Source organism: Schistocerca piceifrons, chromosome 4 (genome assembly GCF_021461385.2).
Source record: "Schistocerca piceifrons isolate TAMUIC-IGC-003096 chromosome 4, iqSchPice1.1, whole genome shotgun sequence".
Lineage (NCBI taxonomy): Eukaryota > Metazoa > Arthropoda > Insecta > Orthoptera > Acrididae > Schistocerca > Schistocerca piceifrons.
In genome coordinates, this window is record NC_060141.1 from 631314254 (window position 1) to 631342161 (window position 27908).

General features: G+C 43.6%; 1 protein-coding gene across 1 annotated transcript in view; it reads left to right on the forward strand.

Moving 5' to 3' along the window:
- The window catches only part of LOC124794908 (trypsin-1-like), a 107505-nt gene that overhangs the window by 36408 nt on the left and 43189 nt on the right, over positions 1-27908 (forward strand). Inside the window, exon 2 of the mRNA XM_047258610.1 lies at positions 26210-26324. Within this exon, the coding sequence (XP_047114566.1) occupies positions 26210-26324 (115 nt within the window). The remainder of the gene's footprint in view (positions 1-26209; positions 26325-27908) is intronic.

Consider the following 27908-nt stretch of genomic DNA (forward strand, 5'->3'; position numbering starts at 1 on the left):
GAACCTGCGACCGTAGTGGTCGTGCGGTTCCAGACTGAAGCGCCCAGAACAGCTCGGCCACACCGGCCGGCTCCTGCCTTCCATACTTCGCAGAAGTCAGGAGAAACTCTTCAAGTGCTTTAGTTTCTGTGAACAGTGATTGTACTACTGAATTGTGACTATTTATACCTATGTAGGCTTATGTGTTCAGCAAAAAGAAAATTAAAAATGGCCAACTGTTTTGTAATGAGGTGCCGACACTAATTTCTCACTACATTTCCTGAGGTTGCTAAAACCAACATTCAGTTTGATAACGTAGCTGTGGCTCGTACGTAGACGTGATAACGGGATGTTATGCACGATGAAGTCGCGCAACTGATTAGTGGGGGGAGGATGACAGATTATTTCTAAATTGAATCTGGACAAAGGCAACGACGATAAAAGTCTTGAGTAAGTGCCATCTTCATTAGCGAATAACTGAAGGAAATATTAAATCCTCCAGGAGGTTGCGATACCGGAAATCAGTCAAGAGTTCCTCTGTAGACGTCTCAAACATTCAAACTCTTACTACGTAGACGTGTCGCACAACAGACAATTCCAGTTATCTACAGTACGAAGACTCCATTAACCCACAGCGCAGTGCAGATGACGGCAAAGACACATATAGCCTCACATTAAATGAAGGAAATAAAGAACACCATAAGTGAATGACCATCCACTCAGTCTCTTGCACAAAATTAACTTTCACTGATGAGCAGCATGTGAGATAATAGTCCTCTACTGTTATGTCCCGTACGTTAGAATAGTGGCGCATTGTCATCACAGATATTTGACTACGAGAACTGCTGTTCAACTGTCTGGTCAGTTACATACAATGCTACGTCATTAGATAATCACTAGTCGCCGAAATCGCGGCTCACTTTGATTGTCAACCTATTACCAAGCTTCTTTAAATATCGCAAACTTCGTTACCTCATATTGAATTGATTCCCACAGAACTTCGTTTAAAGCATCATTCAGAGAACGTTAGTAAAGTCGCATGTGAGATCAGGGTACTAAAAATATAGCCCACGATTACTTACCTGTAACCAAACAATATTCATTTCGTTTACACTTCATACTTTAATGCTCACTACCTAGTGACGAGGTGCTGGGTTAAGATGTTTACCACCGATTCGCGACCTGGTAATATGCATCCGTACAGTGGACGTTATACGGTGATCATAATTTAGTGATCACACAGTGTAGTTTCTGTAAGAGTTTGGTTACGTTAATAAGTCTCTGCGGACATTTCACCTCCTTCATTATTGCGTTCAAACGAATCAAACGGTCTCTTGTTGTGACAATGGATGGAATGATATTTGACGGCGATCAATAACTTAGTCTGGGAGACGGGTGGGAGACAACAGTCTACATCTACATCCATCAGTCGCGTATGGTTCGCAGGATGAACGATTGCTGGTAGGCCTCTGTATGAGCTCGAATCTCTCTAATGTTATCTTCATACTCTGTTCGGGAGATGTACGTAGGAGGAAGCAATACATTGGTTCACTCTTGTAGCAACTTATTCTCTGGGGATTTTTAATAGTAAATCACACTATGGCGCAAGACGCCTCTCCTGCAGCGCCTGCCGTTAGAGTTGACTAAGCATCTCCGTGATGTTTTCGCTCTTACTACATAAATCCGTAACGAAACGTGTTGCTCTTCTTTGGAGCTTCCCTATTTCCTTTATCAGTTCTGTCTGGTGTCGATCCCATACTGACGAGCAGTATTCAAGTATTGGTGAAACGAGTGATTCGTAAACTGCTTCCTTTGATAATGAATTACATTTCCTGAGGATTTTTCCACGAATGTCACTCTGGTACCTGTCTTATCAGCGATTAATTTTATGAAGTCGTTCGATTTCAAATCGCCCCATACGCATACTCCTAGATATTTTATGGAATTAACTGCTTCCATGGACTGTTCTGCGATCGTGTACTCGTACAATGAAGGGTCTTTCTGTGTTTGTATTCGCAATATGTCACATGTATTTACAATCATAGCAGTGGATATATTTAAAAAAGTGGTGTTGTCTTATCTTTTGTTTTACAGCGATATTTCCCCTCTTTATAAATTCAAGGGAAGAGCCAGTACTGGTCGACACCTGATATCAACAATAAATCTGACATGATTCGTAGGTCCACAAGTACGACAGGCAGATCACAAGTTGAGTAATACAAAATAAATAGGAAAATGTCCTCCAATAAGGAAAAAGAAATAAAAGGAAGAATGATCTTACCGAACGTTGATGGAAATGTCTGAAAGAAACAACATTACTCCATTTACACGCTCATCTAACATTAGTCTGCAGACCTTTGTACACTATAATAGTGCTACGTGAAACATGACACGTGAATGCATACCTCGATTTCATATCGTGTACATTATTATGATATCGAAGTCGTGACAATTTGTTGCTATTACGTATCTTAGACCAATTGCACGACACATACACTTTTCCATCTTTTAGACGAATTTCTTACAAACGATGTGCAGGGCGTCACAAAAGTCTTTCCCAGATTACAGACATGCATAAAGCAGGAAATATCACACACAGACACATATCTGTTATCTTGAAGTGCAGGAAACGTATTAAAATTTCTGTGTATGCACACACACACACACACACACACACACACAAAATTAATAAAATTCGTCGTGTGCTCCTTTCGTTGCCCGAATGACAGCCAGGTGATATTCCAATTCCACCCATGTGTTGGTTGATATTTCGTGAGGGATGGATGTTATGATGTCTGTAGTTCTGCGCACCGTAATGTTACGATGTCATTCAGTGGTGTTTGATGAACCTGATCCTTGACACAACCCAAAAGGAAGAAATCCAGTGGAGTTATGTTGGGTGATCTCGGAGGCCACTTGATGGGACCACCACGCCCGATCCATCTTCCACGAAATTTTGTATCCAAATAGGCACGAACAAGTAACCGACAATGAGGTGACACGCAATCTTGTTGGAAAATTAAGTCCGGAATGTTCTGAATCCACAACAAATAACTGCAACGTATCACGATAGTTATTGACTTCACTGTTTCACTGAAGAGAAAAGGACGTATGATTTTGTTGTGCACACTCTTTGTTGGGCACCACACGTTCAGCTTAGGTCTGTCTTTGACCATCTCAGACACAGCGTGGAGATTCTGGGATACCAAGATCCTACCATTGTGTCTGTTGGTAAACCTGTTCAAATGAAATGTGGCCTGATATGAGACAAGGACACGTCTCAGATAATCGTCACCTTCCTGAGTCTCAGCCAGCATAGCAAAAGCAAAGTCGTAACGAGCACTGTAATCCGTTGGACTTTGTATGCCCGGAAAAGAAATGTTTATGCAGAGTGCGTTGCATTGATGTCTTCGGAATCTGCAACTAACGCGAGAGCCTGCAGACTGTTTTTTTGGATATCTCACAAAGGCATCTCTCACTGCTGAATTGTCTGCGTACTAGGTCCCGGCCTGCCTGTTCTAGGGAGATCACAGACGGTCTGTGTTTCCTTAAACTTTACATTCCACATCTTGTTGCTTTTAACATCTTGTGGCGGTCTCTGGTATGGTTCCTGGAATTTTCTCTGGACTGCTTTTGATGACTGTGTCCCGAGATACCAGACGACACATTGGCCTTCACCTGGTTTGAGTACACGTTATTTGGCGATGGTGTCACTGGGCGCTGTAAGAAAGCAACAGCAAGTACGTACTTAAACTTTAACATGTCACATGCAATTCAAGATAAAAAAGTATTTATCTGTGTTATGTTTTATGCCTTACAAACGTCTGTAATCACAGAAAGACTTTTGGGACACCCTGTATTACCCTGAGCTTTAATTTCGTGAATGTTACGTTAAAGTATATGATATGTTTTATATATATGTGAATGTCCGAAAGAACAGTTACCATCTATATACAGGGTGGTCCATTGACCGTGACCGGGCCAAATATCTCACGAAATAACCGTCGAACGAAAAAACTACAAAGAACGAAACTTGTATAGCTTGAAGGGGAAAACCAGATGGCGCTATGGTTGGCCCGCTAGATGGCGCTGCCATAGGTCAAACAGATATCAAGTGTTTTTTAAAATGGGAACCACCATTTTTATTACATATTCGTGTAGTACGCAAAGAAATATGAGTGCTTTAGTTGGACCACTTTTTTCGCTTTGTGATAGATGCCGCTGTAAGAGTTACAAACATATGGCTTACAATTTTAGACGAACAGTTGGTAACAGGTAGGTTTTTTAAATTAAAATACAGAACGTATTTATGTTTGAACATTTTATTTCGCTTGTTCCAATGTGATACATGTACCTTTGTGAACTTATCATTCCTGATAACGCATCCTGTTACAGCGTGATTACCTGTAGATACCACATTAATCCAATAAATGCTCAAAATGATGTCCGTCAACCTCAACGCATTTGGCAATACGTGTAACGACATTCCTCTCAACAGCGAGTAGTTCGCCTTCCGTAATGTTCGCACATGCATTGACAATGCACTGACGCATGTTGTCAGGCGTTGTCGGTGGATGACGATAGCAAATATCCTTCAACTTTCCCCAAAGAAAGAAATCCGGGGACGTGAGATCCGGTGAACGTGCGGGTCATGGTATGGTACTTCGACGACCAATCCACCTGTCATGAAATATGCTATTCAATACCGCTTCAACGGCACGCGAGCTATGTGCCGGACACCCATCATGTTGGAAGTATATCGCCATTCTGTCATGCAGTGAAACATCTTGCAGTAACATCGATAGAACATTACGTAGGAAATCAGCATACATTGCACTATTTAGATTGCCATCGACAAAATGGGGGCCAATTATTCTCCTCCCATGATGCCGCACCATACATTAACCCTCCAAGGTCGCTGATGTTCCACTTGTCGCAGCCATCGTGGATTTTCCGTTGCCCAATAGTGCATATTATGCCGGTTTACGTTACCGCTGTTGGTGAATGACGCTTCGTCGCTAAATAGAACGCGTGCAAAAAATCTGTCATCGTCCTATAACTTCTCTTGTGCCCAGTGGCAGAACTGTACACGACGTTCATAGTCGTCGCCATGCAATTCCTGGTGCATAGAAATATGGTACGGGTGCAATCGATGTTGATGTAGCATTCTCAACATCGACGTTTTTGAGATTCCCGATTCTCGCGCAATTTGTATGCTACTGATGTGTGGATTAGCCGCGACAGGAGCTAAAACACCTACTTGCGCATCATCATTTGTAGTAGGTCGTGGTTGCCGTTTCACATGTGGCTGAACACTTCCTGTTTCCTTAAATAACGTAACTATCCGGCGAACGGTCCGGACACTTGGATGATATCGTCCAGGATACCGAGCAGCATACATAGCACACGCCCGTTGGGCATTTTGATCAGAGTAGCCACACATCAACACGATATCGACCTTTTCCGCCATTGGTAAACCGTCCATTAAACACGGGTAATGTATCACGAAGCAAATACCGTCCGGAATGGCGGAATGTTACATGATACCACGTACTTATTCGTTTGTGACTAATACAGCGCCATCTATCACAATGCGAAAAAAGTGGTCCAACTAAAACATTCATATTTCTTTACTTACTACACGAATATGTACTAAAAAATGGGGGTTCCTATCTAAAAAAAACGCAGTTGATATCCGTTTGACCTATGGCAGCACCATCTAGCGGGCCAACAATAGCGCCATCTGGTTTCCCCCTTCAAGGTAGACGACGAGTTTCGTTCTTTGTAGTTTTTTTCGTTTGATGCTTATTTCGTGAGATATTTGGCCCGGTCACTATCAATGCACCACCCTGTATAGTTATGGCTGACCGAGCGTTTGACCATCTTCTTCTGTGCAGATGCACAAACAGTGTCCGAACTCTTACGGGAATCGGCAAAAAGCCACGAGTAATGAGTATACTGGGCAGAAGCACTATGAATATAGTGCGGGACAATAAGTTGGGAATGTGGATCGCACGGGAGGTGTGCCAGATATAAGTCCCTGCAGACACACTATCGTCTCTGCTTCGGTGGCTCAGATGGACAGAGCGTGTGCCAGGTAAGCAGGAGATCCCGGGTTCGAATACCGCTCGGGGCACACATTTTTTCAACTGTCCCCGTTGACTTATATCAACGTCTGTGTGCAGCTAGGGGTATTAATTTTATAGTAATGATATGTTTTAGTGTCTTTATAAGAATCCTATACATCAGTGGCATGGAAAAGTTTTGGTGACGATTGTATTTGGGAGGTGGGAGGAGGGAAGGCAGTAGCGAACATCTGACCTCCTTCCTAGAATCTAACCTTGGATCCGCGCCGAGGGAGGGATAAAGTCAGCATTAAAACGGCCGAAAGCATGGTGATTATCTTGATTGCAACCGTGCGCTTCGTGCAGTGAGGGACCTGTCTGATGGAAGGCACAGCCAGTTGTCAGACACATGGCCCCACATGCTGTCCAGTGTCGAGGCGGCAGCCTCGGGCGCGGCCAAGGTCGCTCAGCGCGTCCGGCAGCTTCCGTGACGTAGGTCGGCAGCAACAGGCAGAAGTAGGTTTCGCTTTCTCCGCACCGCAGGAGGCGCTGGCCGCACGCAGGACTTACTTTTTCATCAGGACAACTGCTGCCGTCTGCTGCGGAGCTCCATCGGAAGCTACACTGAGAAAAAAAAATCGCAACACCAAAAATTAATTACTGTACAGTAATGAAATATCAGGAATGCATTTGTCTGTGTAACATACTTCATTGATTAACATTCCAAGATCACAGGTTAATGTAAGCGCAAGATAAGCCGTTGCAAATGTGAAATGACGCTACCTTAATAACGGATGTGTCCGCCAGAATGTTGAATGCGAGCATGTATTGTGTTGAACAGTTGCCGGATGTCAGTTTGTGGGATCCACATCTACATCTACATCTACATGGATACTCTGCAGATCACATTTAAGTGATCGAACGACCTTCACGATTCTCTATTATTCCAATCTCGTATAGCGCGCGGAAAGAATGAACACCTCTATCTTTCCGCACGATCTCTGATTTCCCTTATTTTATCGTGGTGATCGTTCCTGCCTATGTAGGTCGGTGTCAACAAAATATTTTCGCATTCGGAGGAGAAAGTTGGTGATTGGAATTTCGTGTGAAGATTCCGTCGCCACGAAAAACGCCTTTCTTTTAATGATGTCCTGCCCAAATCCTGTATCATTTCTGTGACCCTCTCTCCCATATTTCACGATAATACAAAACGTGCTGCCTTTCTTTGAACTTTTTCGATGTACTCCGTCAGTCCTACCTGCTAAGGATCCCACATCGCGCAGCAATATTCTAAAAGAGGACGGACAAGCGTAGCGTAGGTAGTCTCCTTAGTAGATCTGTTACCTTTTCTAAGTGTCCTCCCAATAAAACGCAGTCTTGGTTAGCCTTTCCCACAACATTTTCTATGTGTTCCTTCCAATAAAACGCAGTCTTGGTTAGCCTTCCCCACAACATTTTCTATGTGTTCCTTCCGATTTAAATTGTTCGTAATTGTAAAACCTAGGTATTTAGTTGAATTTACGGCTTTTAGATTAAACTGATTTATCGTGTAACCGAAGTTTAACTTCATTTTAGTACTCATGTGGATGTCCTCACACTTTTTGTCGTTTAGGGCCAACTGCCATTTTTCGCACCATTCTGATATCTTTTCTAAATCGTTTTACAGTTTGTTTTGGTCTGCTGATGACTTTATTAGTCGATAAACAACAGCGTCATCTGCAAACATGCCTGCTGCACTTGGTATACCAACATAGGGACGGTCAATGCTATCAGTGGATGACACTGGAGTTGACGTCCGATGGTGTCCCTTATGTGTTCGATTGGAGAAAGATCTGGTGATCGTGCAGGCCAAGGCAACATGTCGACACTCTGTAGAATATGCTGCATTACAGCAGCGGTATGTAGGCGACCGTTATCCTGCTGGAAAACAACGCTTGTAATGCTTTTCATGAATGGCAACTCAAAAGGTCGAATCGCCAGACTGACGTACAAATCTGCAGCCAGGGTGCGTGTCATAACCACGAGACTCCTATTGCTGTCATACAAAGTCACATACCAGATCATGACTCCAGGTGCCTAGCACGAAGACAGATTGCGTGCCGGCCCTCAATTGGTCTCCTAACCAGCAAACGATCATCACTGGCACCGAGGCAAAACCAGTTTTCATCAGAAAACACATCTGACCTTCATCCTTCCCTCCAATTAGCTCTATCTCGACGCAACTGAAGTCGCAAATGGTGATGGTTTGGGGTCAGTGGAATGCGTGCTACAGGGTGTTTGGCTCGGAACTCTACTTTAACTAACTGATTTGTAACTGTTCGTTGCGTCCCTTTGGTACACTGCTGCTCTAACTGCTGCTGCAGATGCAGTGCGATGCGCCACAGCCATACGCCGAACACGATGATCTTCCCTGTCAGTAGTGCTACGTGGCCGTTCGGAGACCGGTCTTCTTGAGCCCGTACATTCTCTTGACCCACGCTGCCAAGAATTATGTTCAAAATGTTCAAACGCGTGTGAAATCTTATGGGACGTAACTGCTAAGATCATCAGTCCCTAAGCTTACACACTACTTGACCTAAATTATCCTAAGGACGAACACACACACCCATGCCCGAGGGAGGACTCGAACCTCCGCCGGGACCAGCCGCACAGTCCATGACTGCGGCGCCCTAAACCGCTCGATTATTTCCGCGCGAGCCGGCCGGAGTGGCCGAGCGGTTCTAGGCGCTACAGTCTGGAACCGCGCGACCGCTACGGTCGCAGGTTCGAATCCTGCCTCGGGCATGGATGTGTGTGATGTCCTTAGGTTAGTTAGGTTTAACTAGTTCTAAGTTCTAGGGGACTGATGACCTCAGCAGTTAAGTCCCATAGTGCTCAGAGCCATTTGAACCATTTTAATTCTGCGCGGCTGCTTGGGGAAAGATCAGGACTTCTGCGATACATTTGTCAAATTTCGGAAGTTTGTTATCATGAAGCAGCAGCACGCCTTATCGCAGTTTTCAACGGACATGATGCCACATATGCATTCTTCCTTCTCCGATGGCTGTTTGCCGGTGTTTGTCCTTGGGCGACTAAGAAAATAATAACCACACGTGGGTTCTGTTTGAACGTATGTGGTAATAACGTCACCATAGTTTACGTTCCGTCTTTACCGCACACACGTCGGTAAGACACGAATGCCTCACTGATCCCCGACCTACGGTACATGTCGGTGCTTACATACCCAGATCGAAGTCGCGCTATGTTATATATATGCTGGAGCAACGCCCTCAAACGGGAACTTTTTTATTGCCGCTTATAACTTGTATGCCTCATACAAATTAAGTCAGAGAAAGTACAGACATTTCTCCCGAGACTCCGAGAAATCACTTACCTTTAATGTAAATGTGCTGTTTCATGGAGTCCAACCTAAAATATTGGTAAAATCCTCATATTACTTTTATTACATTTCTGATCAGTTTTCTCCATGGAACTGAGAATTCTATGGAAGTTTTCTTCACTTTTTTGTGGTCTATCTTTCATGAACTTTCTTCCTCTGAAAGCTGTGATTTTCATCCTTCTCAAGAAGTAAGAAAGATACACAGTGGTGGTGAATTAATGTCACTACCGCAGTCAAATCAATGCCCAAAACGTACTTCTAGAAAAACATCCGCTATTCCAAATGTCTGGTAAATCCAAGATTTACATATTTAAAGCGAACCGGTTCATAGAGCGAATGTCAACAACTACTTTCCTTAAGTCTTCTTGTGTGTGTGTGTGTGTGTGTGTGTGTGTCTGTGTTTTACGATAATTGTTGATGACTTCACCGTTGAACATTACTACTCGAATTAAATACGTTAATTTTCCACTCACTAAAAAATTAATTCATTTTAAAAACCGTATTTTTTATTGTCCACCTCGAAAAAAAGTTTTCCAGGAACTTGATCAGTTTGATGAAAATTATTGAAAACATACTAAACACAACTGAAATCGATATCCCGCGGTTACGGAGGTGTTTACTGCATTCTTATCCAGGTTAGAAACAACATGTTGGCATGTGCTGTCGTTAGTAAACAGGTAAAATTACTGATAAGTAACCAACGAACATGCGTGCGTGTGCCGGATATGTAAGCGGAAATGGTAAAACGTTTGAGTGTGCATGACATGGAAAATCCTCCCAGGAACCAGGGACCCGTGGATGTATTCCGCTCTCTTTCGCTTTCTCAACTGTGTATCTGTGTCAGAACTCGTTCTGTCACCTCGACTCAGCGGAACATACCGACGCTAGACTTATCTGATAGATTTCCCAGATGGATCATTGCAACCATCTGGTATTAAATACATAGCCACTTCCCAATGACTCCAGAGGCTGTATGTCTTAAGAAAAAAGAAAACAAGCAATTAAATTGATTTTACATGCAAACTTGGAAGTGAAAGTCTTAGGTAGGTAGGACGCTAGTCAGAAAAACTGACACTTGGCTTCGCCCTCCGATAGTATGAACACAAAGGATCGAGATGTGTACTGCAAACTTGTGTACCTATCATTTGACTTTAATTAGTGGCGATAGCCTTAGAAGTATTTCTTAATTGAGTCCACATAAGTATATATTAGATCCTTCCATTGTTCACAACTTTTTGCGTGTTGTTTTCCTCCAAATTTTACAGAAGCCTCGCCACTTTTGGTAAGGAACTCATCTTAGAAAACTACACGTCCACCACCACTCAGTTAACCGCACAAGTTGAACGTTCAGTAATTGGATACTCTTCAAGGTCGAACATCAGTGGTGCACTAACACTCTGACGAAGACTTTTATTAGTTATGTGACCAATGGCGCTTCTATATTGTAAGGTTTTGCTTGAAATAACGATATTAATAATTTTTACTGGTAAACGTATTTGGTACTTATAGAGAAAAGCGCTTTCTTTTGTGTTTCCATAGCTTGGAAAACTTTTTCCATTTATAATGTTTACATAACAAAAAAGTTATTATTAAAAATTAAAATAATAAATGTAGAGAGCTCTCCAAACCAGAAAAGAAATATCAAAATTCATTTTTATAATTCTGTTAGCAAGCCAGTGTGTGTGTGTTTGTGTATAAATGCTTGTGTCTTCTGTGAAACATGTTTGCTGGCTGAATGAGAACGAAAGCACTGAAAGATCTTGAATAAAATATTGAGCCAAAATAATGTGAAAGTCATCTTCACAAAAAATAAATGAACTTCATTCGAAAACAGAAGAAAATATAGATACAGGGATGTGATAAAGGGACATGGGGATCCGAGAGTGGGGACCACGGAGCCTATAGAAGCAAGAGACAGTTAACAATCTTTACTTCACACAATATTTAGCCTTTAGACGCCAGTAATAAGTACACTTGATAATTGATAACCGCAATAATATGCAGGGTGAACATTAATAAAACCGAAAAACTGCAGGTACGGATTCCTGACTGTAAATGTAGGAGGAAAAGTCCCATGCACATGTGTCCGGAAATGGACGTTGTGTGTGCAACAACAAATCGACCTGGAACTCAGTACAGAGCTGCACCGCATCCATGTCACAAATGATGTTCAAAGTGGCCTCCATAGCATGTAATGCACGCGTTCACACATCGCATCATGGACTGCCGCACTCTTTCGCTTACACCATGTTGGCGGGCGACTTGCCTGGAGGTTGTATTTGGGTTCGTCTCGATATACTTTGGAACCCCGTCCTCCAAATCTGGCGTAAGCACAGCGCACAGTCCGCCGCCTTCCTGAAAGTTCGCCTGTCTGAAAAGACTCATGATCACATAAGCGCCCAAGAATGCCTTGAAATACAGATTGACTCTTACATGGAAGATAACAGCAACCAGACACTTTTTACAATGCTATTTATTTATTTAAATAGCGCCGTTACCGGTTTTGAACCAACGACATGTTCATCTCCAGACGGCTGGTTCAAGTTAAGATAGATTTTACATTAACTTTCGCCTTTTGTTTTCCCACCTGATCAGATTTCCTTAGGGTGGTGGTGCCGATGAAAAATCCGCCCCAATACGTTCAGTGCAGGCTGCTTGTGATCTTCCAGCAGCGAAAACTGTATGTTGTACTTTTTTATGTATATGAATGCTCATAATACAAAGCACCACTCACTAAGTTTCACCACATGGAGGTATGTATACAAAGGTGGTTGTAACATCGCAATCTTTGTATACATATCTCCATGTGGTGAAACTTTTTAGTGAGTGAGTGGTGCTTTATATTATGTGCGTACATATACATAAAAAAGTGCATCATACAGTTTTCGCTGCTGGAAGATCACAAGCAGTCTGCACTGGAATGTATTGGCGCATATTTTTCATCGGCTCCACCACCCCAAGGAAATCTGGTCAGGTGGGAAAATGAAAGGCGAAAGTTAATGTAAAATGTATCTTAACTTGAACCAGCCGTCTGGAAATGAACATGTCGTCGGTTCAAAACCGGTAACGGCGCTATTTAAATAAATAAATAGCATTGTAAAAAGTGGCTGGTTGCTGTTATCTTCTATGCATGAGTTAATCTATATTTCGTACACAGCCACGGGCTCAGAATGTCAGTTTTCGACAAAACAGCGTAGGGCTTGAAATGTTGTGTGATATGACTGATGTCTGAGAGTACTTGTTTTGTTACAGCCGTGCTGCCTCTCAGCTGTTTCCATCTGCTTGGCAGTACACAGACATCATCTCGGCTTCTACCCGACATGAATACTGCACAATTCTGCTGCTCACAGTACACTGCGTCAATCATACAGTCAGAGGAACTGTCATTCGTCAACTGCATCTACCGTGACAACGAAGCATTTCCGGACACATGATCATAAGACTTTTCTCTTCCATTTCCAGTCACGAATCAGTCCCTGCAGTTTATCTGTTTTACGTTCATCCTGTCACATACACAATAAATGAGTGATTAGCAATAATCTCGTTTGCATTTAAGGAAACTGTGTAATACAGGGAATTTTAAACCAAGATTCTGAAAAAATGGTTCAAATGGCTCTGAGCACTATGGGACTTAACATCTGAGGTCAATCAGTCCCCTAGAACATACAACTACTTAAACCTAAGTAACCTAAGGACATCACACACATCCATGCCAGAGGCAGGATTCGAACCTGCGACAGTAGCGGGCGCGCGGTGCCAGACTGAAGCGCCTAGAACCGTTCGGCCACAACGGACGACCCAAGATTCTGGCCAGGATGTATCTTAAAGGAAGGGCCCAACTTAAAAAAGCTATTTAATTAAAAAAGCATTTCTTAAGAAAATTCCAAACCTTAAAATTAATTATTCTTAGAAATATTTCTACAAAAAGTATAAGAAGAGTTCAGAAAAATCATAAAAATATCAGAAGCAACTGCACCACTGCTAAATCAGTTAGCATTTACCCTCTTGCCAAGGAGAACCCATTTCAACAGTCTCAGAAACCACATAAACAATAACGACTATACATCGGCCGACCAACAGGCAGGCACGACCGAGATCCAGGCAACCCCACCTCACGCTTCCACAAGGCGTTAACTAAACACACAGCCAGTCAAGCCTGCAAACAGAGCGCGTCACAGTAGGAAAATACAACTTTCTAAAACAGAGAAAATCAATCAGTAACTCTTTGAGAAAGTACTGCCTACGACAGAAGCACATTACCAGAAACACTTTACAAAACGTGAGGCTACGTGCTGCATAATTTCCACCTTGCAATTTAAAAGCATTATCATATAAAAAGTTATTCGGTGCACCGATAAGAAAGGCTGCACAGTTAGATTAGCCAACGGCAATTTTTTGCCTTTTTTTTTAACTTGACCACCAATTTAAAAAAAAAATTAGCACACCCAAAGATTTCTGCAAGGTTTAAGTTTCTAAAGGCAAACGTCTTGTCTTTTTATCATGCCATTAGTTAGAAAAATCAACACAGTTATTCAGTATCCCGATGAGAAGTGCTGCATCATTAATTTGCTAAGAGAACGACGCTAGTGAACGGACGTAGTAAGGGAATCACCTTTAGGATTCAGAATAATATATCAGCCGCAGTGATTTCTATCCCTTGTTCAGCACAATGTTAGCTTTAGGCAAGGACAGAGCGACGTCTGCACCCTTTAGCACGACGTACAACCACCACACGTAATCAGTAACCAGATAACACAATGTCAAGGATTGCGGAGCGCAAGATAGCAGAAAGATAATCACAGTTTTCTGCACTGGTGTCCTCGTTTGTAGCAGCGCTCTCCACGACGCGCATGCGCTGGCCCTTTGCTTTCTTCACCAGCGCCCGACACGCCCTCTCGTCCCGGAACCAGGAACTCAACGCCGCGTGGAGTCGCCGGCACACAGACCGTGCTTTCCAACGTCGACGTTCAGCGTTCCGATTTCGACGTTCTGCTGAAGCCTCAGAAACAACGCTACTTGTGCACACGGTATGTGTGCCACAACGTGGTATATGCGATCGCAGATCTCTCCAGCGGCAGCTGTCGGATGTATCTGTGCCACAAATCACAGTGTTTGCGAAATGGACGTACGTAAAATTCCTATGTTCGCTTTTTTAAAACGCACATTTCCTCCATTGTCCCTATAGTAGTCATGTTGTTCTGTCTGTAGTTCACATAAAACGTTCAAACAAGTTATAAAGCAAAAAGGAAAGTACCATATCCAGCCATAAGGACAAAGGCATATAAAAGTTCCATTACAAATACTGCGATATAAATTTACAATAGTTGTCGACATAAGACAAAAATTATTTTATCATTCTCCCTATTTAGTAAAATGGTAAGGTCGTTCTTACTTGAGCACTGTTCCTATTCAGTATCAGAGTCTTCATGGCATGTGAAGTATAAAACTTAAAACAACAAAGTGCAAAATATGTCACTGCAAGTAGCGCAAGCTGTCTTGTAGATTAAGCCAATCGAACAAATTCACTCCCTAAAAAGAGCGTACTTCTACACTCCTGGAAATTGAAATAAGAACACCGTGAATTAATTGTCCCAGGAAGGGGAAACTTTATTGACACATTCCTGGGGTCAGATACATCACATGATCACACTGACAGAACCACAGGCACATAGACACAGGCAACAGAGCATGCACAATGTCGGCACTAGTACAGTGTATATCCACCTTTCGCAGCAATGCAGGCTGCTATTCTCCCATGGAGACGATCGTAGAGATGCTGGATGTAGTCCTGTGGAACGGCTTGCCATGCCATTTCCACCTGGCGCCTCAGTTGGACCAGCGTTCGTGCTGGACGTGCAGACCGCGTGAGACGACGCTTCATCCAGTCCCAAACATGCTCAATGGGGGACAGATCCGGAGATCTTGCTGGCCAGGGTAGTTGACTTACACCTTCTAGAGCACGTTGGGTGGCACGGGATACATGCGGACGTGCATTGTCCTGTTGGAACAGCAAGTTCCCTTGCCGGTCTAGGAATGGTAGAACGATGGGTTCGATGACGGTTTGGATGTACCGTGCACTATTCAGTGTCCCCTCGACGATCACCAGTGGTGTACGGCCAGTGTAGGAGATCGCTCCCCACACCATGATGCCGGGTGTTGGCCCTGTGTGCCTCGGTCGTATGCAGTCCTGATTGTGGCGCTCACCTGCACGGCGCCAAACACGCATACGACCATCATTGGCACCAAGGCAGCAGCGACTCTCATCGCTGAAGACGACACGTCTCCATTCGTCCCTCCATTCACGCCTGTCGCGACACCACTGGAGGCGGGCTGCACGATGTTGGGGCGTGAGCGGAAGACGGCCTAACGGTGTGCAGGACCGTAGCCCAGCTTCATGGAGACGGTTGCGAATGGTCCTCGCCGATACCCCAGGAGCAACAGTGTCCCTAATTTGCTGGGAAGTGGCGGTGCGGTCCCCTACGGCACTGCGTAGGATCCTACGGTCTTGGCGTGCATCCGTGCGTCGCTGCGGTCCGGTCCCAGGTCGACGGGCACGTGCACCTTCCGCCGACCACTGGCGACAACATCGATGTACTGTGGAGACCTCACGCCCCACGTGTTGAGCAATTCGGCGGTACGTCCACCCGGCCTCCCGCATGCCCACTATACGCCCTCGCTCAAAGTCCGTCAACTGCACATACGGTTCACGTCCACGCTGTCGCGGCATGCTACCAGTGTTAAAGACTGCGATGGAGCTCCGTATGCCACGGCAAACTGGCTGACACTGACGGCGGCGGTGCACAAATGCTGCGCAGCTAGCGCCATTCGACGGCCAACACCGCGGTTCCTGGTGTGTCCGCTGTGCCGTGCGTGTGATCATTGCTTGTACAGCCCTCTCGCAGTGTCCGGAGCAAGTATGGTGGGTCTGACACACCGGTGTCAATGTGTTCTTTTTTCCATTTCCAGGAGTGTATTTACGTCACATCGAATGTAATAGAATATAAATTTAAAAACCAATACGAAAGTATCAAAACCCATCATAAAACGCGAATTTCAGTTAAATTTATTTGGATCCGGTGGGGCACGAACCAGCAACACATTACGTACTGTGTTACAACTCTACAACGCTGCTCATTACCAACACCAAGTGTGAATGTCTTAAGACAATATTTGGAATCTTGCCCTTTCCTGAAAGTTTTAATCGAAGATGTGTTATTAAATGGCATTTAATTATAACACATTGTACCAAGAACAAAGCGTTTTTCGATGGATCCTCACTGTGCCGTTGCCTTGAAACGGCATACTTCCATAAGATGCAAGCTACAACAATTCTTTATCCATCAATATAACATTTTCAGCCATGTTGTTGGAACATAGCATACAATTAACAACGGGTTTTCGCGATAGCCTCATTTTGCCGGTGCTTAGAAACGGACTATATACATATCGGCTCCAACTGAAAGCCAATAGCCGGCCGGGGTGGCCGAGCGGTTCAGCCGACACGGTAGCTCAGCGTGTTCGGTCAGAGGGCTAGCTGCCCTCTGTAGTAAAAAAACTGAGTTAATCGATCAACAACGAACTTACAAGGATGTCTTACGACGTCCGCCCCGAGCAGATGCAACGAACAAAAGCGAACAGAATAAAAAAAAAAAAGCGGTTCTAGGCGCTACAGTCTGGAACCGCGCGACCGCTACGGTCACAGGTTCGAATCCTGCCTCGGGCATGGATGTGGATGTGTGTGATGTCCTTAGGTTTGTTAGGTTTAAGCAGTTCTAAGTTCTAGGGGACTGATGACCTCAGAAGTTGAGTCCCATAGTGCTCAGAGCCATTTCAACCATTTTTTTTGAAAGCCAATACGGCGTTTTGCCGCTCTGTACTGGAGACATATAGCAGAAAGGAAGATTTTATTTGAAATTACGTAGACATCAAGGCCATTAGAGACGGAGCAAGAACTCGGATTTTGTCAAGGACGGCGAAGAAAATCGGCCGTGCCCTTTCAAAGGAACCATCCTGGCATTTGCCTGGAGTGATTTAGGGAAACACGGAAATTCTAAATCTGGATGGCTGGACACGGGTTTGAACCGTCTTCTCGCGAATGAGAGTCCAGTTTGCTAACCACTGCACTACCCGCTCGGTGAAATGATGATGATGTTTGGTTTGTGGTGCGCTCAGCTGCGCAGTCATCAGCGCCCGTATAAAGTCCCAATTTTCCACAGTCCAATTTTTTACACAGTCCACTCTAGTCACTCTCAGAATTATGATGATGAAATAATGAGAACAACACAAACACCCAGTTCCCGGGCAGAGAAAATCCCCAAACCGGCCGAGAATCGAATCTGGGACCCCGTGATCCAGAGGCAGCAACGCTAGCCACTAGACCACGAGATGTGGACCCGCTCGGAGAGAGAGATATATACCTGCTCTGTTAGATATTGCTCTGCAAGTTCGGAAAAAAACTCTCCAAAGTGGTTTTTCGACGCTATGACGTCAGAAACTTGGTACACTCAACGCTCAACGTTCTAACGCAAGATCCGTGTGTCAATGGATTAAGGACAAACTTCGGGCGCAAGTGTCGTTACGGAGCTATCAAATACAAAGAGCAAACGCAGTTTGCCGGCCGGAGTGGTCGAGCAGTTCTAGGCGCTTCAGTTTAGAACCGCGTGACCGCTACGGTCGCAAGTTCGAATCCTGCCTCGGGCATGGATGTGTGTGATGTCCTTAGGTTAGTTCTAAGTTCTATGGGACTGATGACCTCAGATGTTAAGGCCCATAGTGCTCAGAGCCATTTTAACCAAACGCAGTTTGTTTTTGTGGTCATATAGGAAGAAAGAACCACACATTTCATCTTTTACTTGAAAACAAAAAATACAAAAGCCCATTACTTGAATGTATCGTTACGGAGGTATCAATACAATGAACAAATGCAGTTTGTTTTTGTGGTCATATACTGTCGGAAGAACGAACCATACATTTCAACCTTTATTTGAAAAAAAAAAAAAATACAATGATCAAAAACTGTCAAAAAAAAAAGACCAATCGGAAGAGGTACGTGAGTTATGCTAGTTTTTGTGTTCCTATCTTCTATCAACGAGGAGAAGCCTGTCCCTCGACTAACTACTGCTTCCCAATATATTTATTACTTAATGAAGTTTGTCATTAAAATATATAATTTTTTCAAACCAACAACTTAATTCATCGAATCAGTACTAGAAATATGAATAATCTTCACAAGGATTTAAAGGCACTTACTCTTGTACAAAAAGGTGTCCATTATCCAGGAACACACATTTTCAATAAATTTCCAGCAGCCATAAAATGCTTAACAGCCAATGAAACAATGAAATTCAGTTTAACAGAAGCCTAAAGGCTATATATATTACATGTTTATTACCTCATAAATAAAAAAAACTTTTTTATTTTAAAATCAGTGGATTAGTGCAAAATGATTCTTTCATACAGTGTTCATTAAAAAAATGACGATCATTCCACTTGGGACTTGTGGAAGGTACATTAGCTTATTTGTTTCAGTTGTAAATATTTGTCATGTATTATTGTTTTTCTGACATGTTCCACATCCTGGAGGACCTCCTCACTGCGGATCAATTGGAATGAAAGTAAATCTAATCTACAACGCACGCTGTTGTCACAGTGTCATTTCATCCATGCTGTTTCAGCTTGTGAACAGACATGTCTCGCTAACATAGTTTATATGGCAACAGTGTGCTTGGTTCACACAGATGCCGCCTAAACAACTTCCTGACGTTCAACAATGCACTTCTTGTTGCTAATTGGTTACAGTATGGCAGGATCTCAAAGACGGACGAGCGGGTACTGACTGCTGAAACAAATACGCCGTTTGACTGAAGGCTTCCAGTTTTTGTCGAGGTCTGCTAGCCGAGGCTGCTGCGTAACGCGAAGATGGAGGAAGCAAGCAAAAAAGGTGGAGGGGACCTCTAATTTACTTGCCCCTCCAGTAAGTAATTTTCCTGCTCTCCGAAGTTTCGGTTGGCACGATCTGCTGAGCAACTATAAAAGAATTCGAGGATAATTCCCCTCCCCCCCTTCCCCCCGCGCAGTGCCTGTGTGCCTGTAATATGGAAATTATCAGTGAACGTGCGTATAGATAGCTATGCTCTGTTTACCTAACAATAAGTTGAACCATGGTATAAACAAGTGTGTGCTCTGCCAGTGGTCATCGGCTGCAATTGTCAAGCATCTGGTGTCGTGATATCAATGGAAGTATGTCTCACTTACGTATAAGGTATTATTTTCTATTAACTTAGCGCGAATGAAACTGACAAACGCTAAAGCATCTGTAAAGTTAAGTATCTTTGCTAACCACTGAGATCAACATTTAACCCAGTTAAGTTATTTTATAAAATCACATTGGGCAGTATTTTCTCTGTGACTGCCAGTCGTTCCTATATGATCGCGTCGCTCGAATGTGAGTATAGGATCGCAGAAAAACTGCAGAATGGTAGTTCTAAAGGGGCAGAGGTACTGCTTCGCAGAAGAGAGGACGTCTTCAAAAAAGCGCGTGAGACGTTTAGGACTTTTCGAAATGAGAAACGGAAAACGTGCCGATGGTCACGTGGAAAAAATCGATTGGTAAGAAACATCTGGCTCAGAGATCCAGAGATGCTTACTGCACACATCACATAGCGCAGGACTGTTGCAGAACGCTGAACTATTGGTGACGTGCATCCAGTGAGCTCGGTACTAAAATGGGGAGACTATTCAAAGGCGTCTTTGCGTAGAAAACCGCTAGGCTGATTGGCGGGTACTTCTTATTGGCGACGGACATCCGTGGTTGTTGGCACTGCTTGTGTTTGCGACTTCTGGGGGCCCTTTCAGTGAACTACGACAGCATCACGTAGTATCAGTAAACAGCAGTTTCAGTCCCCTTGTTTAATAGGACGATCTGACTACTTACCCCAACCTATCATGGCGGCTGTGACGTCTTGCGTCACGACTTGGATTCATGGAGTATTCCCTCTACTTTACTACTGACCTCGCTGAACGCACCGTAGGCGCACTGACCCACAGGATACCCAGGGCAACTCTTACTTACAGGTTCGCCTTGTCCTTTATTTAGAGACGTAATATTTGTTATTACTCTTACTTGCTGAGTCTTAATTCTTTATCTATCTCCGTTAATGGCAAAAGCGACAGAATATTTGTGATCACGTTTCGCAAGGAAATATGCTGTAAAATATATTTTAAAGCCAATTAATATTTTCCTGGCGACTGCTGCACTACTTTTTCTGGAAGAGTCCATTCTTACAAGAGATGTGTACCCAGTGCTTTCATCCCGGCGGCAGGATCTCTGCATAAGAGCGTCCTAGAACCTACCAAGTAACGTTTACACGTCACCTAAAACCACCCTGCATCGCGCTACTATAACCACACTTATTCTTCGGGTTGTTAACTGAATTTGCGCAACGGTTAAACTTGTGATCATGGACTGAAGGATGTCAGTTATCTCATCAGCCAATAGCTCGCATTTAAAAAATTAAATTTAAAGATCGTGATTTTATCAACTATACCAATCAATGCTTGTAGAGGAGTGCTTTGGGATCTTTGGTACGGCTTACATGGCCATGTTACACAATGTCTTTGCTATTACAGGGCAAGATAAACAGACCAACGAAGGCAGGTCGTGTGTTGTAATGATAAAGGGCGAAAATAAGCATGGAGGAGAAATCCAATGTTTGGATACTTCCTAAGTTGGGCTACATAAGCTTTCATGTTGTTTCCTGACCAGTACGAAAGAGACAATAATAGATATCCAACACGAAAAATCAGCAGTATATTTAGGGATGTAAAAAACTGATGCCCCATTGATCGAAACCATGTTCTGGATATGTAACCCTACTACAGGAATCGGTGAAGCATAACCCCTACGGGTACAGAATGGCGAAATGTGGGGTGCGGCGGTGGGCATCTTTCGGTTGCCCTGGGGCTGTCCCATTAGTGGTTTGTACGTTAATCGCCCCTGGTTTTAGAATTGAGTCATCTTCGTGTCAGCGCCGTCTGCATCAGCAGGCACACGGAATTGGGACGTGCTGACACACCCACTCAGCAGTCTCTATGATAGTGGCATGATCAGGTTCAAAAACGCAGCAGAAGCTGCAGAGTAGCCGACCCACTGGGCCATTGGGCAACAGGCGTTGTCAGTTTGGCTGCGATGCACAACACCATAACGACACAGATTACCAGGGCGCACTCGTGGGCTTTCAAGGTAACACCCTCGTAAGCTCCCAGGAAATGTGCACGGGACGGTGGTAGTCATGCAGGGTTATGTCACCGCATCTTCACCAGAGGAGTCCATAGACAGTGGGGTACACTCACAGATGCAGTTCGGAGGAGGAGCAGGACCTAGTGTGCCTACCCAAAACAAATATAGTTCGACAATATGCCAAACATCAGTTTGACCCCAAGTGAGCAAGTGGTAGAAGGTTCCAAGTCTTCACGTCAGTGGAGGACGAGGCGGCAACTCACAACGGCTAAGTCCAGCAGGGCATACTAGATGCTGTCACGAAGGAGGTAGTCATCAGGCGTATGATAGGCGCAGTGTCACAGGTTTCTTTTGATAGACACAGGCTCATTGCACCTGAACAGCAGAAGGCATTAGAGGCCTAAGGATTAGTAGCAGTGGAAGCAATGACATTATCCTCTGGTGAAGACGACTGAATGCGGTCTGGTTTTCTGAGCCCATCAACATTCTTCACCATACTTCAGTGCATCCAATTTCAGTTTCAGGTTTCAGCTTGTTACTTCCTGCAGCGTCAGTGTACTAAAAGTCGTTCTTGCATATGATTTAGGAGTTGTTACTCAATGATGTATGGTTGACAGAATGGCATTATGCTCCCTTCTGTTTGACATACTGCAGAACTGGCGACTCAATCAGCTATAATTAGTGATTTATAACAATGGCGTTCGTTGTGTGCCACGCTGTCTGCAGTATCAACTTTCCTATCTGGCTGACATTCTGATGTAAACATTGTGCACAAATTTGCCTTGGCTCAGCACTGACCAAGGATGGACTTCAGAAATTTTATATTTACCCAGGGTATGTTTCTGGGGTGCAGCAATAAGCTGCCATGTGATTTCCCATACTAATAAAGTTTTATTTCGATTATTTCTCGAATGTTTCGTTTTGGTTCATATGTCCGAATATGTTTATAAAATACCACATGAGTTAAACACTAACGTGAGACGGACTTCTCGCTCCGTAGGATTAACATGCAAGTATTAGATTATTCAAGATGAGTAGTGACAATGGACGTTACACCCCCCAGACCTTAAGAAACTAATTTAATTTGTCATTTATCTATGGAAACATTAAATAATGAACCATCGGCGGATTATAATAAGCTTTAAATGGTTGGTAATGTACGCTACTGAACACAAAATGTTGTGGCGACATTAACTGCTGATGTTTCACTGAAAATGACATCAGCTGTTATATCTTTCATAACATGTAAGCAGTTCTTTGTAAGACATACAACCAGACCAAAATTTGCATTAAGATAGGATAATGTACACTCTTACTACCCGTCCATATATTATGAAGCACAATTATTATGCAATTTACAGTAACAGCAAATGCATTACATTTGCGGATAAGTAAGGTACTTTTCTTGCAAAGTTGGCCTCAGTGCAAGGGCTGGTTCCTTTGTTCCTGTATAACCTGTTGAAAACATTATGTCCAGGGATGTTTAAATGAAAAATCACTGGAACATTATGTTGATTTTAATCATTTTCTTCTTTTATCTACGTGTTCTTGAAACACAGTTTATCACCATATATTTGACACATTTCAAATATACGTTGTGGAATTTGCTTGAGCCATACAAGGAACATAATCGATCAGAGAACAACATGTACTTAACTCAGTAGATGGAAAACCCTTTCTGATGCGCTTTGAGCCAAACATTTGCATAAGTATCATGAACCCAGCTTCCGATCATTTCTGGAACAGGATATAGTTCAAATGACGAGGCTTCCTCAGAAAGTAATGCACCGAATTTTTTCTTCAACAATTCTTTATTGAACATAATGAGAATTACACACACGAAAGAATGGTGTTTTATCTAGTCAGACTAGTTTTCCATGCAATCTCCATCCCGTTCTATGGCCTTCCTCCAGCGAGAAACAAGGGCGTGTATGCCCTGTGGGTACCAACCCTTGTTCTGGTGGCGGAGCCAGTGCTTCACTGTGTGAATCACCTCCTCGTCGTCCTCAAAGTGTCTACCACTGCAACATGCCTGGCGTGAAAGCTGTGGATGGTCTCCCCGACCGCTGCAAATCGTGGAGCTCCGCCGAACCACCTTCTGATGACCTCACCCTCCGTGCCCAGCGACTAACTGTACTTCTGTCGACAGCAGACGCTCCGACTTCGCACGAGCGCTTATGAGCATTCCCCACAGTTTCTTTCTCCGCAAGTGAGAAATCCAATGACGGCACGTTGCTTGTAACGTACATCACCTACAGACGCCATTTAGAAACTGTCCTGTAGACACGATATCTGTCGGAAGTGACGGAAACTTGGTACACTCAGTCAGGAGACTTCAAATAACACATACGCTACGTTCCGCATTCGTGGCATGGTTTCCGGCTGAGAAAAAAATGCGGTGTATTACTTTCTGGGAAACTCGTAGTATTAAAATGACTGTCTTAACTGAAATTGCTTTTTGGATTTAATTTAAGTCTTGTCTGAAAATAGAAGAGTGATAGCCTTAGTGTTTAATAACAAAAACTGAAGATTTTGATGACATGAAAATAATAGCTTTCTGTTATTTTATAAAATCGATTTCACTATCAAAAATAAAATTTTAAAAAATTATAAATGATGTCAGAAATTTTGTTTACATGAAAACAAGCATAACAGTGTTATATTTACTATGAATTACTATTTTTGATCATTTAAATTGACAGTTGTGATTAATAATTTTCATCGTACAAGCTCGATATTACGAAATGGATTGACATGAATGATGAAAATATCTCATCAGAAAAACAGTTTCTCTGTTCAGAGATATCTTCAGAAAAGAAATATGTAATGTAAGTAAGAAAATTAACCGAAGACTGGCCACAATTTCTATGATATCGAACATTTCGGTTACATGCGAAATTCCGAGGAGTCAATGTTTCTTACAACAGAGAGACGATGTCAAGGTCATTCCCTCTTACATCTGATTAATTTAGGATGTGGTGACAGGACTTCCACTTACATAAAACAATAATCTATAAGATGATTAAAACTTCAAATCTGAATTAAAACTCGAGCTTTCGGAGATAATTAATATCAAAAAATGTCTAATCAAAACACCTTAAGCCACCTAAATTTCCAGTTGTTATGTTATTCGAGCAGCCAGTTTCAGCGCTAATTTACTCCATATTCAGGCTCCCTGGCCGACGTGTAGGAAGAATCCCACTTCTGGCCCAGTCAAAATAGAGGCTAGCATTCAGTGCCTGGTACCCGTAGGTTTCTTCTTATCACAACGATCCTTTCGATCATCACTTGCCGACTGGACCACCACTATTTTGTTTGAACCAGAGGCGGGATCCTTCCACATGTCGGTCAGGGGGCCTGAAGATGGCGTAATGTAGTGCTGAAACTGGTTGCTCAAATAAAATAACAACTGGAAATTTAGATGGATGAAGGTGTTTAGATTTGACATTTTGTACTGAATAGCCGGGGTCCCACAACCATATGTATAAAAATGGAATGAAATGATCGTGTGTCATTGATGCCCAGGGGGCCCGTTTCGGGGAAGTTCGGCCAAAGAGTTGCAAGTCTTATTCCAGGTGACGTCGCATTGGGCGACTTGCATGCCAGTGATTATGAGAGGACGATAAGGACAACACAACACCCAGTCCACGAGTGGAGACACTCTCTAACGTGGCTGGGTATCGAACCCCGGCCCACGGCATGGTAGGCAAACACGTTACCACTCAGCTAAGCAGGCAGACACCCTCTGTAGGAAGAAGAACTTACAGATAATCATCACCTTCTTCAGGAGATGACTGACTGTTAGGATAAAAGTCAGCCTCCCATATAGTGCCATTCAGCCTTGTCTTTGGTTGAGTGAAGCAGCTTGGTGTTCCATCTCCAATTGGCAGAGTGACGTCACATGTAGTGCGGGATTCGCATGTGGAAATGCGGGAAATCCCCAATGGGCAACCACTGATGGATGGTAGGGGAATTGATACCACCTACACCTTAAGAATTACATTTTTGTTGCTTTATTTCTTTGAAGACGTTCAAGTGCTCGTCTCCTGGAAGCCCTGGAGGCGACAATCGCGTTGGTGCCTGGATATGAACACTTGAACCTCTTCAAATAAATAAAACCCTTTGGTCTCTATTCCGTTTCCACCCCTCAATCGCCACCTGGTGGGGAGCTTTCTGTCTTGCTGTGGATTTGGAGATGATTTCATACAGCTAATGGAAGTTGGGAGTACCAAGCGACTTCATCTGACCTGTGACAAGCTTGTATGCCGCTATGACAGATACAAGCTTTGCTTCTGGCAGAGTGGCATGTCCTGACGAAGAAGATATTGATTATCTTCGAATGTTCGACCGCGAAAACCTTCCATGTCATTTCTGGGATGATCTAGAGCGATTCTTGCGTAGCCGCTGGAAATGGGAATAACGTCAGGAATGAGAGGCAACAGCTAACATAAGACGTCTATGACAGTGAATTACTTTTCCTCTGAGCTTTTTGAACGAAGTTGCTGTCCTTGATCGGTGAGCCTGCTTAAGCAAGATCATCTGTTGCAGGCCATTGAAGGTGGAGCCGGTGGCCGGGTGCTGTTCAACCAGCTGCTGTCGCTGTTCGGCCTGGGCGGGTCCGACTCTGACGATGAGGAGACTCTACTGCGTAACTGCTCCTGCCGTGAGTACTCGCTCCTCCATACAGACGACTCTAGGGAGCGGCTCAGCTGCTACTGCTCGACTGCAGACTAACCATTCAGGAATCACACAAGTGTGGAGGACTAGTTGCAAGTCTAGCCACTTTATTTATCATATGAGGCACTGAGAACCACAAGCGCCCAAAGCATTAAAAAAAATGGTTCAAATGGCTCTGAGCACTATGGGACTTAACTTCTGAGGTCATCAGTCCCCTAGAACTTAGAACTACTTAAACCTAACTAACCTAAGGACATCACACACATCCACGCCCGAGGCAGGGGTCGAACCTGCGACCGTAGCGGTCGCGCGGTTCCAGACTGCAGCGCCTAGAACCGCTCGGCCACCCCGCCCGCCCCCAAAACATAGACAAAGTTTTGAGAAAAACAGGTGTTTATGAAAATCAGTTTTTTTGGCAAACCACTAGTCTCACAGGTTTGAGTTGTTTTTTACCCATAGTCTCCTTTATCTATATAAATAAAAACGTAAATGTTGATTTGTTCAACATTAATCTCCGAAATTTCTTAAAAGACTGCCTTGAAATTTTGACACACCATTGGGTGGCTTGCGGAGTATAAATGTAGATGTAGATGTAGATGAATTCTGATATGGGTGTGTATTTAGATTCTTTATTCTTTAATGAATGAGCCCGCCAGGTTAGCCGAGAGCGCTAATGTGCTGCCTCCTGGACTCGCATAGCCGAGCCGGCCGCAGATCGAATATGCCTGGCGGATTAATGGCTAGGGCCTGGTGTGGCGGCCAGCCTGGATGTGGTTTTTAGGCGGTTTTCCACATTCCAGTAGGTGAATACCGGCCTGGTCCCCAAGTCCCACCTCAGTTCCACAACTCGTATACATCTGAAACATGTTCTCACTATTTCATGGTTTACAGTAAATGCAGACAGCTGGGGAACACTGATTCCATCCCAGCGGGTTCAGGGTGGCAACAGGAAGGGCATCCGGCCACCCCTTCAATTAACTATGCCAAATTAGACCATAACTGTGCCGACCCAGCGAAACCTGTGAGACAAAGGCACAAGCAAAAGAAGAAAAAGAATTCTTTAATGAATGAACATTTTCAATAAATATATAAAATACAGGGTGACACAAGAAAAGGGAACATTTCCACAGTCCAATAAAACTAGAAGCGATGAAGGACAGAGATTGTATTCATAGTAATTGAAACCTTACATCTTTGCCATTTACAAAACACTGATGGCAGTTATCATTTTTGAAAATTACGTCCTTTAGATGGCGTCCTCCTGTGTGAATACATTCCTGAAATCTCCTGTTGAGATTCCTCTCAGCTGGGATAGTGTGTATTGCATCCCGAATTCTCTGTTTTAATTCATCCAGGGTTCTTGGTCGAGTCATGTAGACTTTGCTCTCGAGGTAGCACAACAAGAAAAAATCACAAATGGATAAATCTAGCGATCTATGGGACTAGGGAATGTTACCGAATAGTGAGATCACACGGTTGCCAAACAATCCTCGCACATATGACATTGACTGCCGTGCAGTGTGCGATGTAGCTCTGTCCTGTTGAAACCAGGCTTCTTGAACGTTTGGAA